Here is a 17,507-nt window from a genome sequence, read left to right as displayed (position 1 = left end):
ATAACTCTATTACTATGTAATGTACCTAAATGACAAAATGACTTTATTACTATGGAACGTATGGAACGGATGAATTACTACTTAACAGAAATACACCTAATCTAGTTTGGTGATGGACTTGGATTGGGCTCCAAGCTCTGGCTTATGTGAGGCCAAGATCAGCCCAATTCGGTGAAATGATCAATAATCAATGTGCCCATTTTAATAAGGGTGGGTGTATTTGAAGTTGATGGATGTCAAATTGGGTGTGTTATTCTTCTACATCTTCAAATTTCTTGCGCTAAACGATACACAAAATTCTCCGCCGATTGCTGTCAATCGAGATGCATATATAGAGCGATTCAAATTTCTTGCGCAGAACGAATCATTTTCAATTTCTATAACTTCTTCGCCTATCTATAGAGAGGGAGTGGTGAGGCGAAATGGTGCTATGGGAAATTACTTTGGGAACGGCCTACTTTTTGGGTCTTAAACGAACCTACAGGCTTGCTCTCAAAATCCAACGGAAGCTCATCAGCCCTAAACGCCCTAGGATTAGGCAATTTCTTCATAGGTAATTTTCTTGTTTATTTATTAATTTATTGTTTACGGTTCTATTTTCTCGTTTTATAAAATTTTGGTGAGATCTTCTGTGTAATTTTCTCCAATTGTTGTGCATTGTTTCTCTTGACATGATGCTGATCCCAAAAAGTATATTTATGCAATCCAAGTTTGTTGTGGATATGTGTGCTGGAAAGCAAGAAATTCAGATGTTTCATTCATTCTGTTTTAGCTCCAATATCGCACAACATCAACATTTGTTTGAAGTTAATCATTTGTGCAGGGAGTATCACAATTAAATTCCAAACTTGCATCTTGCTCCCAAACCAAATGATAAAGCCAATGTTAAATGTGACCTTTGCATTTTTGCTTGTTCCTTCTCTGGATCATGGATATTAGGGAATTATTGAAATGCGAATTGCAGAAGCGTTTGGATCAAATTATTATTGTTGGATCCGAAGATATGTAACTAAAGAATCAGGAATAATACTAACTAGTAACTGCATATAGATTGAAGAAATATTGAAGATGTCTGTGGCTGATGACTAAATCTGAAAAGACAGTATTTTCTTCATCAATACTCTATTTTATGTGTTATGTTTTAGTTCTTTGATGTTGAACTTATGGAACTAGCAGTCATATGTATCATACACAGATGATGTTGGCATTTTAACCTGTTATCTGGTTTATGGACTGAAGATTTTTCTTCTGTTTACTTGCATTGTAGACGAACTCGGAATGTGTTTGATGCGGCACTTACTGTTCATCGCAAGGTACAAGAGAGGGATATTGAAGTTGGGCGGAACCTTGGCAACTGGATTCTGCGGTGGCTTGATAAAATGAAGCCTGCAGCTCAGATCAGAGGACAATCTCCACCAGCCCCTAAAACAAACAGCAACATGCCAAAGCAGTTGAATAATCAAGAAGGACTCCCAAAATCTACACATGAGAAATCAGACAGACATCTATTTGTTGCTTCTCGATCCATCTTATCTAAAACCCCTACCATCGAGATGATCATGAAGCCAAAAACGCCTATTGGACACAATACCCAGTACAGGCAATATGGTGCTGGTGGCTTGGAGTTTTTCACCATGGACCGCACAAGATTTGGCGCTGGGGAAGTGCTTAGGAATGACATAAGGCACTGGAGTATGTATCACTAATATGTTGTTACTTTTACTGTTTCTGTCTTTTAACTTGACCAGCTACTGCCAAGATGAAATCCTTGGAAGAAATTCTTGAAAATGTTAACCATGTAAATAAATAAGGTAGGACTTGATAGTTCAGGATTCGCTTTGCTCTAGCTGGAATTGTTTGTTCTTCTTGATGAACAAGTTTGCATTTCTTAGACAATCTTGTTTGAATCATACTGGCAAGCATGTTGTGCTTGGCCCTCTTTTTGCACTCTTCTATATCTCATTTTTCAGTATGGTTGTGATTTGTGAACGAACTGAGCTGAATGCCAGCTGGCTTTGAGCTCAGTTTGTTAAAGATATATGAGAACCGATCCTAACCTCACTCTTCTTTTTAATTGATAAATGAACCGAAATTAAAGACCTTGTCACGGTAGACTCGAACTCGACAACTTTGGCATTAACTACACGCACACTATTTCATCTCCATCAGTTCAATTGACCTTCACTTCTTCAATTTCAAGAGTTATGTAACAAGGATAAAAAAAAAATATGTAGTGGAGTACTGATTTAAACAATTTTTCAAGTGATCAAGGTTATAAACTTATTTAAAGGTTACTATTTTCTCTAAATAAAAAAATATTAAGAGAGAGAATAATAATTTAAAATGCTAAATTAATTCACATATGTTAGCAACACACTAAATACATCTAGTATAAAACTGAAGAGTGAAGACATATATCATAAAACTTTCCTCATTTAAGCCTCATAACTTTTTATCTACCAAATCCAATATATCCTGATTATTGAACCCTTTTGTCTTTTTCCCTTAACTCCAATACTGTATTGCAGAACTCGAACACCTTTTTTGGTGGCAATTGCTGAATTCCAGCTATTTTTCTTTCAGTATCATATTTAAGACACTTTCATCTCCAGATTGAATACAGATTTTGTTTGAAAATTTATAACTTTATTCATTTTTAATTTCAATTTGAATTGATAGTAAAAAATGTTTGGTTGAGCATAGTTTCTTTAAAAATATTAATCTTTTTGTGTGATTGAAAACAAAATATTAGGAGCTCATAATGAACTTACAAAGACTCTGAATATTAAAAAGTGAAGATTCCTTTAGGATGATGATAAGGAAAGCGCTCCTGACCTTTTTTCTTTATCTATTGACCTATGTCAGAAACGAAAGTTGTGTTATTGAATTTTAAGAAATTATTCAAATTTTATCTGAGTAAAAATGAAGTTAGAAGAGATAAATGCCAATTACTAATATTTTTGATCAATTTGATCAATTTATCACCGAGTGTATGAGTATGTTGTATACAAGATTGTAACTAAAAAATGCATGCTTATACATAAATTAAATTGGATAATTACGGACATAGGCCATTCTAGAGAATGAATAAATAAAAAATGCAACTGCAAAAAGTGTAACATTGAATAATGTATCAGAGATGGAAGTGGGAGACCCGGAATCAAAGGGGTTATTAAAGAGAAAACAACATAGGGCAGGGAGATGATTTAGGATTTTGTGTCGGGAAACAGCATCTCACATTGCTCTATTTATCCTCCTCATCCATCATTTTTCTTTTTTCTTTTTTTCCTTTTTTCGTCCATGATATTTCTGTTTGTTTTATTGATGGATGATTATGGTTTGCCCCTCAGAGATCCCTTTTAATTTCTTGGTATGTCGTTGAAACACGCACACACACTTTGAGGCATTTGTACGTTCATTTCTTGCTTCTTTCTCTCCTTTTCCCCTCTTTGTTATTGTTTTGAATTCAAGCTCCTAGTTTTTCTCTTATTTTTTTTGCTTGTGTTGTGGTGGAAATGGGAAATAGTTGTAGTAAATTGGTTCATTTTCTCAAGAATGTTGGTGTATTTATAAATGGAATTTCACCTTTTGTTCATGCATAGGCAATAGGGGCTGCAATAGCTCATCAATAACACTCTGGAAGGAGACCAAAGGTATGTCTATCTGCAGATCCATTCAATTAACAAATTGAAGCAAACAAATTGCTAAAAATGGTTAAATAGAAACATAATTTGTTAAACAAGAAGAATATGGCCTTTGTTGTGTAATGTGTAGAGCTAGATTGGTATAAATGGGGAAGGAGTATAACGGATCCCCAAAGCCTCATCAGCTGAACATGAGGCGAAAACGCATCACTTACATCTTAGGCGTCAGTTGTCTCTGTGTCATCTTCTACGCTTTAGGCGCTTGGCAGGGCCGCAGCGTCCCCCCCCCCGGCTCCCAGTTCTCGTCCCGTGTCGGCTGCGACGACACCCCGGCCACCAAGGGGGACTCCGACTCCCCCTCCTCGTCGGACTCCCCCTTGGTCTCCGACACCCTCGACTTCGAGAGCCACCACCAGCTGGTCATCAACACGTCCGAGCAGGCCGAGACGTTCCCCCCCTGCGACATGAAGTACAGCGAGTACACCCCGTGCAATGATCGCCAGAGGGGGAGGCAGTTTGATCGCGACATGCTCAAGTACCGGGAGAGGCATTGCCCCACCAAGGACGAGCTCCTTCGATGCCTCATCCCTGCTCCGGACCGTTACAAGGCGCCTTTCAAGTGGCCGCAGAGCAGGGACTACGCGTGGATTGGCAACATCCCTCACAAGGAGCTCAGCATTGAGAAGGCTAACCAGAATTGGATCCAAGTCGAGGGCGATCGCTTTAGATTCCCAGGTGGAGGGACTATGTTCCCGCGTGGCGCTGATGCTTACATTGATGACATTGCTGCCCTCATCCCCCTCAAGGACGGATCCATCCGGACCGCTCTTGATACAGGCTGCGGGGTAAGGGGTGGTCGTTTATTTTTTCGTATTGGTCTACATTGATATGAAAAAGTAGTTATCTACATTGGTTTCAGGTTGCTAGTTTTGGGGCTTACCTGCTGAAGAGGGATATAATCGCAATGTCTTTTGCTCCGAGAGACACGCACGAAGCACAGGTGTGGTTTGCACTGGAACGAGGCGTCCCTGCAATGATCAATGTTCTTGGCTCACAGCGGCTCCCTTATCCAGCTAGGGCTTTCGACATGGCTCATTGCTCCCGTTGCTTGATCCCGTGGTCCAAATATGGTAACATATGATATGAGTATGGATCATTCATAACATTTAGGAATGTGCATCTTTGTTCTTACATTGTGTTGTTGTAGATGGAATGTATCTGATGGAAGTGGATAGGGTGTTACGGCCCGGTGGCTACTGGATCCTCTCGGGTCCTCCCATTAACTGGAAGAAATACTGGAAAGGTTGGGAGAGAACTCAGGAAGATTTGAAGCAAGAACAAGACTCGATCGAGGATGTAGCCGCGCAGCTGTGTTGGAAGAAAGTAGTGGAGAAGGGCGATCTCGCTATCTGGCAGAAGCCTCTCAATCATAATAACTGCGTGGATCGCAACATTTGCAGCTCTGGAAATGCTGATGCAGGCTGGTATATGCATCTCTGCCTTCAAATGTGATCTGTTTTGCTAACACTCCTCTTTGATGAGTAGTAGGCATTTTGCTTTAGTGATGGTTCATTTGATGTGTATGGATATAAGGTACAAGGACATGGAAACTTGCGTGACACCGCTTCCCGAGACGCGTGACGCAGAGGAAGTGGCCGGGGGCGCGGTGAAGAAGTGGCCCGAGCGCGCATTCTCGGTCCCACCAAGGATCAGCAGCGGATCAGTCCCGGGCGTGACGGCCAAGACGTTCGAGGAGGACAACAAGATGTGGAAGGACCGGGTGGAGTACTACAAGCGGCTGGTTGGCAAGCTGTCGCAGGGGATGTACCGGAACGTGATGGACATGAACGCCCACCTGGGGGGGTTTGCGGCGGCCGTGATGAAGTACCCGGTGTGGGTGATGAATGTTGTTCCCATGGGGACGGAGCAGCCCGACACGCTGGGGGTGATCAAGGAGCGGGGGTTCATCGGGACGTACCAGGACTGGTGCGAGGCGTTCTCGACGTATCCGAGGACGTACGATCTCATCCACGCGGGGGGCGTGTTCAGCGCTTATCAGGACAAGTAAGGAATCGTCATAGATAGATACATATAGCAATGTTATGTGTGTTCTTATAGTGTGTTGTGTTATGTTGGTGTTGAAGGTGTGATATAAGGTACATATTGCTGGAGATGGATAGGATATTGAGGCCGGAGGGGACGGTGATATTTAGAGATGTGGTGGAGGTGTTGGTGAAGGTGAAGAGCATAGCTGATGGAATGAGATGGCAGAGCAAGATTGTGGATCATGAAACGGGGCCGTTTTATACGGAGAAGATTCTTGTTGCCACCAAGAATTATTGGACTGCTGATTCCAAGCAAAAAGCTCTATGATCTTCGGAAGATGAAAAATCTGTTTTGTTATTTTGGGATGGGAGTTTTCTACTCAAAATGCTGTAGTTGGATGTTGACAAGTTGTGCTTGATTTCGTGGTGTCAATAATTTGTGTAGTCACAAGTTTTGGCAGTTAGCTACATTTTGAAGTATGCTACCACTAATCATATAGGAGTAGTAGTTAAAATTAGTTTTCAGAGTAATGACCGATTATTGCTTTAATATTAGTAGTAGTACTATGATTCATCTAAAATTTTACTTTGATATCGGAAGATTCATAAATTCATTTTTTCTGATTGGCAAGAATTGTGTGATTTTCAATTATCGACCAGCGTATAAGTAATCATAGTAGATTGCTACTTACAATTTTATCATCAGTTCAGTTTATCAAGCAAAGATCTACCATTCTATAAGAATATAGTAACAAAATGGAACCATTTGAGGCTATTAATTTAGTCTCTGTGAGTCAAAATTGTTCTGTCAACCCCTTGTGTTAAGAATAATATACTATCTGTATAGCGTAACGGAAATAAGTAGTAGTATGACATAACTTTGCATGACTTTTAACGTGGTATAAATATCATTTAATTCATTACATCTGATAAATACTCCTCATTTGGTATTCATTCTTATTAGTACTAACCAATTTAGCTTTGTCTATTAACGGTGGATCTTTATTTATGTATTGTTCATAATTGCAAAATAAGCCATGACCCTCGATTACATATATGCCCAAAGTAGATAGGAAGCAATCACATTTGTCATTTCTAGTAAAGGAAAATCAAAGTATGGAAACAATAGTGGTAGTTGTGTGTGTGTGTGTGTGGGTTCTTGTTCTTCAACAAACAAGAGCTCCTGGGTTTGAGCTAAAACACCAGATACTAGCGCAGCAAAAATCAAACCAAAATCATTCATAAGCTACATGAAACCAACGATGAGACCTGCTGCACGTTGTCGTTTACCGACAACTCAGACGAGATATATATGTATATATGTATGTCTGAACATTTGATCATGTACCTAGTCACATATCCAGGATAAACCTACTCTTCTACCACAAATTCCTCCGAACCTGTTGCACAACACAGATTGAACAAAAAAAAAATCAGTATAGCTTGAAATTGAATAAAACCAGAGGGAAAACAGAGCTTAACTAAAGATGAAAGCATAATTTCATGCATCATATTAGTAACTAGAAATGAGATGCATATGAACTACTACTATATTTTTCCAATATTCTGAATTGCAGCAGCTGTAGTATTCACACTTAGGTTTACCACATGAAGCATTTCCCTCGTCCCATCCCCTTCCACTCCCTACCACAGCAAGCTAGGGTACTCTCAGCAGATGCCTTTGTATGAAAATATTTACACGTCACAACTGTGCTATCATGTTCTTGAACATTCTTTCTGGACATCTTTTTGACATAATATAGTTAGAGGTGTGAAAGGGTAGAATCATAGATCACACCTACAGATTTTTTGGACATTCATGGTAAATTACAACATATGCTAAAGCCAAACAATCTAATGAGAGTGAGCTATAAGATTTTTAGCAAAGGTAATGCTAGATTCAGCTATACATGAATGCAAAGGACTAAACTAGAATTGGTTGATCTTCATTATGCCCTGCACTGTCCATATGGACAACCAGGCCATTCATTTTCTACTATTTTGCTTATCTCATCAGCCATTATATAACCGCAGTCGACCGTTGGTCCATTGTTCGGCAAGGGCTGCAGATACTTGTACATATTTTCCTACTAAACTTTAAAGGAAAACCAATTCTACTCACTATCACTGTATGAAATCAGTTACCCCCTTCCCCCATCTCCGCCACCCAAATTGAACACAAACGATGATCACCGACAAGAATATACCAAGGGCTCTCCCGTAGAATTCCTGCAACATAAAACAGTACTCCAGCAACTAAAGCTGTCCTATCAATTTTCAACAATTTGAATCTTCTTTTTCAACACAAAAATGTTAAAAAGGTCAGAATGCACATACACAGTGAAATGCCAATCACAAACGCAGAATCTCCACTTATAAAATTTGAAGATGCCATTAATTTCCCCCAAAATAAACACTCTTACTAGAGCACTCTCTTTCAACCCTAAGGCAATGTACAACAAATTGATGGTGTCTCCAAAGAAAATTTCTTATACAGAGAGGTTTGTGCGATTCATACCTGAACGAGACAAAATCGAATCAAGCCCAAGAATTATCAAATGCGGCGGATGTGATCGCCTGCGAGAACTCCTGAAAACTGATCCTGCCGTCGCCGTCGGTGTCGGCCTCGCTGATCATCCCGGTGAGCTCCTCCGCCGTGAGCGCGTGGCCGAGCTTGGCCATGGAGTGCGCGAGCTCCGCCGCGGTGATGTAACCGTTCCCATCCCGATCAAACATCTTGAAGAGGTGGCTGAGCTGCTCCTCCGTGTAAGGCGACTTAGCCGACAGGAGCTCCGGCGCCACCAGCGCGACGAACTCCGAAAACTCCACCAATCCGTTGTTGTTGGTGTCGGCCTTCTGAATCAGCGCGTCGATCTGATCGGGGCTCGGCTTCAATCCGAGCGAGCGCAGGAGCGAGCCGAGCTCCAGCTCCGTGAGGCTGCCGTCGTTGTTCCGGTCGAAGGAGCGGAATATCTCCCGCAGCTCCGCCAGCTGCTCATCGTCCAATTTGACGGCCGGCGCTTTAGCGTTCATCTCTACGATTTTCCCTCCAAAAAACAAAAAAAAAAAGGAAATGTTGGTTGAATTAAAAAAGAGGCGAATTAGGGTTGGGAAAAATGATGGTGCGTGAATTGTCGATCTCCGCTGTTGTTGATGCAGCAGCTGATCCAACAAACTCGCAACACTCAATTATCTTCTTCCACAACGCATAATTTTTCCTCTCCCTTTCGCTTCTGTTAATGATCCACCACTTTCCGAATTGCTGGCAACCAAGCTGATAAATCGGATCTATTTTCAACTTTTATTTATTTATTTGTAAATGCCGTTTTGATTTGTCACGTAGTAGATACATTTAATTCTTTTTTCTATACTCACTTATTTATTTCATCTAGATGTTGTTGTTAGATTGTCACTACTCCTATTTAATTAGGTGCTGATACAAAGAATAAGCCTTAATCATTGTTACTAATAATTTATCTAGAATTTGAAGAAGTCAATTGCGGCAACAAGATTGACCAAGTTTGATTTTGGATGATCCTTTACTCTAATAATTTGATCAAGGCAATTAGTAATTTATTAGTCACAGCTTACTCTCTGAATTCATTTAATCACATATGGATATGGGATTAGAATTTCACAATTGGATTTGTTGTTAAATGGTTAATGAGTTTTTTAAAGGAAATTATACAAATATTAATTAATGGTATGTATAAAGTGTTTGATTGGCGGGAATTGCGTGAAGGAGGGCACGTCATATTCATATACATAGTCAACCGCAATACTTTATTTTAATTTGTGATCCAACCAATCCCCACCTTCTAATCATGAAATGGGTACCCACTTTTTGCCTTTATTCAATATTTATGCTTCCTATATAACGACTAGCCGTATCAATCCAACTACAAAATTAAATAAATCAAACAAAAATAGGAGAGAATTCGGTGAAAAAACAAATCATACTTTAAAAAGATATGCTTTAATCCGAAAACTCTAATTAAACAAACTTTTTATAGTTACATCACATGATTGTCAAACTTTAATAGGAGTACACTATTTCTGAAAGTTATGATAACTAGCACTTAGTATAAAGCATTTTCATTTTTTATCTTTCATCTTTGCCTCAAATTCATGGTTTCATCTTTGGATTTGAACATTGCTTTATGTGAAAATAAAATTGAAAATAGAGAAGGAATAAATTTGCTATTAGATGGTTTCATCAGTATTCCCTTTTTTTTCCCTCAAGTATTAACATCTTTACCGTTTGACCAACTCACACATACACTGTTCCATCAGTAATTCATCAATCAATATTAAGTGTTAGTAACATGTATTATGCAAAAATTGCTTAATGTTAATATTTGCAATATTGCTCAAAATTCGGTTTGAACGTAGATTTGGGGAGACTAGCAATAAATGTTCATCTTTTCAGTCATCCAAATCTCTCTAAATTTGACCGTCATTTTTATTAAATCATTCACGCTACCTTGAGTAAGAAAATATCAATAATTCTTATTTTTATTCATAAATTTGTAAGTAGTACCTAATTCTTATCTTGATTAAGTGTGCAAGTTCTTAAGATGTTTCTATTGGTTAAATCACAAATGAGTAATCTCCAACCAATAAATTTAGAGTTCGAGTCATCTAATTAATGTGCTTAATAATGTTGTATGTTTGTAAGTTGTAACTAAAATATTAACAAATATTATTACTATCAAAATTGAAAAGTTTTTTTATAATAAAGTTCCAATTAATATGGGTCTTCGTTTCCTTTTGACTTTGTGGAGAACTCATATACTCCATACAGTTCCAAATTTCCAAGAATGTTCCGAAGTTCAAAGAGTTGCATTCTTGTTCCCGAAATTCTAGAAAATATTTTAACGTTTAAATGCTTGCGTTTTTTCAGTCTAATTAATTTTTAGCAAAAGTCTTGAAAGTTTCTCGAATCTGATTTTTCAGGATCGAAAAACCGACGTGGATCATTTTTCGCTCTCTATGTATTTAAATAAAATCGTATACAATTGAATCTTTTAATTTTCAGTAAACAAAATGAATTTTTTTCATTATTTAGTATTTATGATTATCAGCATATGATTCGTCCACCATATCATACAAAGGTACAATACCATTAAACAGTTGAGTAGACTTCTCCATTGACCTAATGACTTCGATGAATTTCATAAGTCAACAAGTGATTGCGTGTGGATTGATCTAATTCAATATTTTGATTAGGTCTTTTTGGTCCATAAAGTCAAGTCTGTAAATTATGGAGTACTACTCTCTAGGAAAGTTCTTTGAATTTTGCCGTAAATTTGTTCATAAGAAATACAACAATACACATTTTAGCTTAGATAACTCTACAATAGAATAATTATCCATTTTAGCAAACGGACACTAAGTATATATGAGTTGCATCACTACAACAAAAATGGAATATTAACATCTTTTTGCGAATCTGCATATATCTGGTGAGATCCGTTTCGATTTTGTGTTTATTAGTATCAACAATTTCTTAATGGAAAATAATTAATAACATAATGTCTAATCTATGACATAGTGTCCTTAATTTTTTTTAATAATTACATTTTATATTAGGACTAATATAGTCTAACGATATTTTAGATAAAGAAAACAAAATTATATTCGTCCAACATATTTAGATTTCAATGTTTCTATCTAAGATATCGATCGTTCAATCCTCGAATAACATGATCGAATTATTTTAAATATCAAAATAACACATACTCCAATACCTAATTGTGTTCGTCTTTTGTATTCATTAGTAGTATGTAGTAATTTTTATTAATTATATATAGTTAGTTCATGCTCATTTATCTAAACTCGGGGAAATTAAGCATAAAGATCGGTCTTAATTAAGAGTATGGCAACTGTAAACTTCAGTCTTTTAATTGATTCTATTTTAATTTTCAAAATGACGAAAATTGATGCTAAATTAGCAACTTTGAATTTTGTAAAATCTTCAACAACTCTGAAATTGTAACATAGTACTCCATGTTTAATTAGTTAACCAACTCAAGCATAGTTAAGGCAAATTTGGACTTTGAACAAGATACGTACGGTTCAATGTGTGCAACAATGTTTACACATAAAATGCCAAAATTAAATTTCACACACTATTTAACGACAAATTAACATAAAAGTAAGGTGGTGCTCTAATTAAATACTACCAATTAAAGTTGTAATTTAACCTAGTACCCTACATATGTTTGGGAGATACTTTAAATGAGTATATACAAATTTTAATTTACAATTTTTCTTCCCTTTTCTCTAAAATCGTTCTCTTAATTTGGGGTATACAGTTTCTTCACGCAAAAATGGGAAATTCAAAATTTGAAACCTCCCTCATAAACTACATATGGTCCAAACTGCAAAATGCAAACTGTACATTGCTAGGAAAAGTAATGGGACACAATAAAGAAAAAAGGATGCTCCCCTCCCTTTCATGTGCCATTTATATCAGTCCATCTTCAAAATAATACTAGTAAATTTTAAAGATCTAATTTTCCATCAACAAACTTGAATTTGCTTATCTTATATGCAGTTTATCTTCATGTGATTTACTCTGCGCCTAAATCATAAATGTGTCTTGATGTGAAAATACGTGTAAATTCGAATTTTCGTTAATGCCAAACAAATAAAAAATAACGCCAAGTTGAGGTTGAATTATTTTTAAAATGAAAATTTGATATTGCTAGAGCTTTTTATTTGGTAAAAATTGTGCTATGGAAAAAAAAAACTGATTTTCAATTTTGAAATTTTTATTACTCCCTCCGTTCCATAGTAATAGAGTCATTTTGCCATTTTGGTACGTTCCATAGCAATAGAGTCATTTCTCTTTTTAGTAAAAGTCAAAACATTTTCCACACTTACTTTACTCTTTCTTACTTTATTCTCTCTTCATCTCTCTACCTTTTTCATTTTCCATTTTACTCTCCCTTTATTAACTCACCTAACACAATTTTTCTTAATCTCTGTGTCGAAAAGAAATGTCTCAATTACTATGGAACGGATGGAGTATTTGATTTGGTTATAAGAAGATGAGGAGGTAATTTGATTCTCAATTAGTATTAAATTTATGCGTTTAGTTTAATTATAAAATATTCCATGAGTAGCACTAATATTATCACTAAAAATAATTTAACCATGCAAAGTAATGGTGGATAGTAATTTGAGAAGAAACGCTTATATTAATATTGATATTGATATTGATATTGATATAAATGAATAAGAGGAAGTCAATACCCGAACCAAGCAACCCTTGCTATGTGGTGAGGCCATCAACTATGAGCCTTACCAAGTAGCAAGGAGCCGCATCTTATATGGTGCGCTCTTGACACCTATTTTCCTACTCACTCTAACCCTAATTTTAATTCACTGCAACAATTAGTTAATGTCTAAAACCAGAAGACAAATTAATTTAATTCGGCGGAGGGGGCGTCGGCATTGAGAAGGGTGGTGATCTGCTGCACAATGTTGCAGAGGTGGTGGTTGATAGCCGTGACGCTTGAGAGATTGAGCTTTGCGTTATGCATTGTGCTTGCCAGAACTTGGAGGCACACTGTGAGGAGGCATCCTGATTCATTGTTGCTGTCAGTGCTTGGGACGATGACGAACCCCATTGGTAAGACCGGGATGCACGATGGATCCTCGCCGTTCATCACCATCTGGATCGCATCCACGTCCACTGTCGCGTACGCTACTAAGCTCCCTGAATCATCCCAGCAGCTCTCTTGCAGCACCAGCTCCACACTTTGTGATGAGTTGCTTGCAACCTATATATATGTATAATCACAATTTTAAAAAAGAGAATTCATAAAAACCCTAACTAATAAAATCAAATGGTGGACCTACATTGATGCGAAGAAGAGAAATGCAGTTTCCTGGATTGGAGCCATTGGCAATGTGAGCTACTTCATTCAGTGAATTCCCATTTGAGAGTACATCGATCTGTTAAACAAGTTCATAACTAATTAATTATTTATATGCACAAAATGAGCAGAATTGGAAAAAAAATATGTAGAAAATGGAACCTGAGCTCTGGAGCGTTCGTCTCTCAAGAAATCGAAAACCTCTTTGTGTTGAAAGGGCAGCCAAGTAGTGGAGACGGCGCTGAGGATCAAGCCGTTAGGCTGGCCGGGGTCGGTGACTCTCCTGGTAGTGATCCGAACAGTATCATCAGCAGATTCAGAAAGGGCTGTCCAAGATTGGCCATAACAAGTGCTTATGTTGAGGCAGAATGTCCGAATCATCCTCTGCGCAAGATTCATCACACTTTTTCGTGCTTCAGGCGATGGGATCACTGTCATGTATTACCATTAGTTAGAAATTTATTCCATCTTTTCATCTTAAAGTAAAAATTGTTATACCTCCAAGATCAGATATGTTTCTGGCCATGAGGCTGGCAAGCCTCTCGCACTGCCGCTGCAGAACAGCGAGCCACCGCTGCGCCCCAAAAGCCTCACCACTGCTGACTAGACTGCTGAAGACATTATTGATCTGCCCATCTTCAACCTCAGCATGCTCCACCCAAGTTACCTGAAAAGAACATAAAATACTCATGTTAAACGTGGTGCAATTATTTAATGCGTACATTAATGTGATGTGTAAATGAATAGGCAATTACCGTTGAGTATCCATTAGGCATGTCCTGAATGATGCATCCAGAAGGGCGCCTCTTGTAGTAAGGAAAGGATGGAGAGTAATCATTGTGGAAGCCGTCCATTGGGAAATCGACTATAGCCCACGTTCCCTCTTCTGCGTTGTGCTGGCAGTACCGGAGGAAATGAGCCTCTCGTGTTGGAACTAAGGGAGAAAGAACTTGCAGCTCAGCATACATCTGCCATTAATTGATTGAATGTTAATCTCATAATTACGATTTTAATTCATTTGTGTTAAATCTTTGTCAAGATTAGATTAATACTTACCAAGTGAATAGAACCAGTTACATGTCCAGGAGCCTCTGAGTGAACTACCTGAAGTGTTTTAGCTCGGGAAATGATGGAAGGGAACAGCTCCATCCATTTATTCTACAAACAAAAACAACAGTATCCATAACTTGAGTATTTCATGAAGCAAGAAAGCACTCTTATGTATATGTATGTATAGCTTACTGCATCAAGGAATGCATCAACAAGGGTGATGCTGTTCATGATCACGACAGCAGTATCTCTGGTTGCTTCAGTTCTCAGCTGATGAGAATTCTGCTTGAGGCTGGCAGACCAAGAAAACATCCTTTCATACTCTTCAAGATTGAGAATATGTTTTCCAGTATCAGCTTCCCGAACCCAAAGGGGCTCGCCCGTCTGCCACATATTCAGCAGCTCGTTCATGGACGACATGGCCAGCTCCATGGCTAGAGATTTCTCCTCTTCCAATATCAGAGTGTTGCCCGGGAAATGGGAGGTTTCCGGCATGAAAGGAAGAGGTAACATGTCAGAAGGACAGTTGCTCATGTGCTCTTCATCAAGCTTTCTTGGATAAACGCCCACGCCCATGTCCAATTCTAATGAATGAGGCTGCTGCTGCATCAGTCCGGAGCTTGGCCCCATTGCCTGCATCGGCCGCCCATTGTATTGCGAGACCATACAGCATACACGCTCAAACTGCATTGCATTTATATACATACCATCAATAATCCTTCCTAAACTCTCTTCTTGAGATTCTTGCTTTCTTCAATAACACAATTTTTAAGGCCACATTTTAATTTGTGTATGTTGTCATATAAAGTTACACTTCACACATGGCAGTGTACAAACTATACTATAGTCATTTAATAAAGTTTGAAAGAGACAAACATCATCCGAATTTAGTAGTAGTATATCAGTTCATTACAAAGAATATATACAACATTTCCAGACAAGGTGAATTTTTTGAAAAAAGAAGAAACTAAATTATTAGGGTATATATACCTCCTCTTTGAGACGTGCATTTTCGATGCGCAGCTGCTGCTCGTCGTAGCCAATCTCCCCGAGCACAGCGGGACCTCCACAGCTGGGGCATACTATATTCCTCAATGTGGCCTGCAGCCGGTAATTCTCCGTTTTGAGGCTCTCATTCTCCGCCCTAAGCACCACATTCTCCTTTCTATCTTGTTGTCCCTAAATAGGTACAGTAATCGTAATTAATTAAGGGAAAAACCATGTAAATTAACAAGGAACTTAGCAGTGCATTTAGTGGATTTGTCCCAAGATAAACCCTAAACCACACGCATTAAAGTGTTGGTTCCCGTAGGAGAGTCCATGTTGGGGTTGAGTGCGCAACCCCACTGGGGGCATTAATGGCGTTGCCAGGCTTCGAAAGTAACCCTAACTTAATGAGGTAGATATTCGTGGCGGATGATGGGTGCACGCTAGCTAACATACACCATCATTTACCTCTTTCGTTATGCCCACCTACTGTTACATATCCCTTTTTAACAGCTGGCATAAAATATTAAAAATAGTAAAAAATACCTTCATCTGAGTGCGGCGGTTTTGGAACCAGAATTTGACTTGCCTCGGTTTGAGGCCGAGCTCTTGGCTGAGTTTGAGGCGTTGTTTGTCGTCTGGGTGTGGACATTCCTTGAACATTCTGGATCACGTGCGAATTTAATTAATCAATCACTGAAATATTTAATTGGATTTGTAGAGAGAGAGACGCACGATTCCATCTCTTGGATCTGGCGGGCAGTGTGGCGGTGGTAGCGTTTGATTTTGGCGGCGGGAAGCTGCTGCTGCTCCGCCTCCTCCTGCTCATTTCCCGACGCTCCTTCGATGTGCTCGCTGCCGGAGCCGCTTTCCACTAATTCATCTTTGCTTTTTGCCATCGCGGTTTCTTCTTTCTGCTAATTTCAGAATCCGTCAACAATGCTGAAAAGGCGTGGAGATTTTAGAAAAGCTTACCGGGAGAATCGGGGAGAAAATGTTGAAATTGGGCAGGAAAGTGAAGTTGGGGTTTTGGATGGAGGAGGAGTTGTAGAGAGACGAGTTATCTAATGAAATAGGGTGCGGGTGCCCTCGCCCTCCCGACAGAACCTGGCAATCTCCATACATTCTCTTCTTCCGCTGATCGTTTTCCAGAAAGGGAATTGGGGAATAAAATTGAGTAATTAGTCCAAATTTATACGCTGAATCATTTGCGTTTGCAAAAAAAAGGAAAATGGAAATCAAAGTAAAATGCCAAAACAATTTAGAAGAGGGTTTTGGCGAATCTTCTGGGTGGCGATGGATGGAATATAATAAGAGAGATAGTTAGGGAAAGAAAATTAAATGAGAGAGTTGAAAAAATGAAAGCGAATAAGAAAAAAAGCTGGAAACGAGTGAGAGTTAATACCGAGCGAGCCGTGTCGGCTGTGCGCTTTAAAGCAGCAGCAGCTTCTTCTTCTTCTTTTGAATATGGAGTATGTTTATCTCTCTTGCTATCTCTGTCAAACAGCGTTGCAGTGAGCAGTAATTATTATTATGGGGTAAATGGAGGAGATACGATAAGGGATTGGGGTGGCGCTGTAAATGCGATGAAAGAAAACCGATGAAACGCCGGTTCATGGCTGTTTGGGCGACACGTGTCCCTCTTCTGATTGGCAGTAAAACGCGTTACGTTACATGTGACTGAGCGGACCCCACAAGTCAAACCTTTTTCTTCTTTCTTTAATCTCTCCATCGAAACCATCATTTTTAGGGTAATATTTCCACTCCACTCGGATTCACTCCTTTTTCCTTTTCTAGATAAAGTCGGTTCTGTCTTCATCTAATTAAGTTGTAATAACATGTTGTAACTAACGTTTACAACCTTCCATTCACATTTTGACTCTAATACTAAACAA

The 17,507-nt window shown here is 38.7% G+C and overlaps 4 protein-coding genes across 5 annotated transcripts; 2 read left to right on the top strand and 2 right to left on the bottom strand.

Moving 5' to 3' along the window:
* The first annotated feature begins 235 nt into the window (after positions 1-235).
* On the top strand, positions 236-1,947 carry LOC125212000 (envelope glycoprotein). The gene is made up of 2 exons (XM_048112000.2): positions 236-553; positions 1,268-1,947. Exons 1-2 carry the CDS (start codon positions 423-425, stop codon positions 1,704-1,706), a joined length of 570 nt encoding a protein of 189 aa, XP_047967957.1. The 5' UTR covers positions 236-422; the 3' UTR covers positions 1,707-1,947.
* Positions 1,948-3,133: 1,186 nt separating this feature from the next.
* Positions 3,134-6,306, top strand: LOC125215207 (putative methyltransferase PMT18). 2 transcript variants are annotated; one of them, XM_089068977.1, is made up of 7 exons: positions 3,134-3,370; positions 3,603-3,653; positions 3,775-4,489; positions 4,564-4,774; positions 4,852-5,128; positions 5,238-5,708; positions 5,789-6,306. In XM_089068977.1, the coding sequence occupies exons 3-7, from the start codon at positions 3,791-3,793 to the stop codon at positions 6,015-6,017; spliced, it is 1,887 nt and encodes a 628-aa protein (XP_088925103.1). In that variant the 5' UTR covers positions 3,134-3,370; positions 3,603-3,653; positions 3,775-3,790; the 3' UTR covers positions 6,018-6,306. The 2 variants fall into 2 exon arrangements, with proteins under 2 accessions (XP_088925103.1, XP_047972516.1); XM_048116559.2 differs by having other exon boundaries at positions 3,134-3,409.
* A 449-nt stretch (positions 6,307-6,755) lies between these two features.
* Positions 6,756-9,049, bottom strand: LOC125211254 (putative calcium-binding protein CML18). The gene is made up of 2 exons (XM_048110981.2): positions 8,208-9,049; positions 6,756-7,089 (listed from the first exon to the last, which is right to left on the bottom strand). The coding sequence occupies exon 1, from the start codon at positions 8,720-8,722 to the stop codon at positions 8,228-8,230; it is 495 nt and encodes a 164-aa protein (XP_047966938.1). The 5' UTR covers positions 8,723-9,049; the 3' UTR covers positions 6,756-7,089; positions 8,208-8,227.
* Positions 9,050-12,871: 3,822 nt separating this feature from the next.
* On the bottom strand, positions 12,872-17,133 carry LOC125210375 (homeobox-leucine zipper protein HDG5-like). The gene is made up of 12 exons (XM_089067038.1): positions 17,018-17,133; positions 16,588-16,749; positions 16,348-16,526; positions 16,159-16,276; positions 15,616-15,804; positions 14,818-15,309; positions 14,632-14,733; positions 14,331-14,543; positions 14,074-14,242; positions 13,738-14,006; positions 13,559-13,654; positions 12,872-13,479 (listed from the first exon to the last, which is right to left on the bottom strand). Exons 2-12 carry the CDS (start codon positions 16,735-16,737, stop codon positions 13,120-13,122), a joined length of 2,337 nt encoding a protein of 778 aa, XP_088923164.1. The 5' UTR covers positions 16,738-16,749; positions 17,018-17,133; the 3' UTR covers positions 12,872-13,119.
* Between the last annotated feature and the right edge of the window lie 374 nt (positions 17,134-17,507).

Source organism: Salvia hispanica, chromosome 3, assembly GCF_029641045.1.
Source record: "Salvia hispanica isolate PSC_SH4W2 chromosome 3, Shi_PSC_v1, whole genome shotgun sequence".
Lineage (NCBI taxonomy): Eukaryota > Viridiplantae > Streptophyta > Magnoliopsida > Lamiales > Lamiaceae > Salvia > Salvia hispanica.
This window is presented reverse-complemented; position numbering and strand designations above follow the sequence as displayed.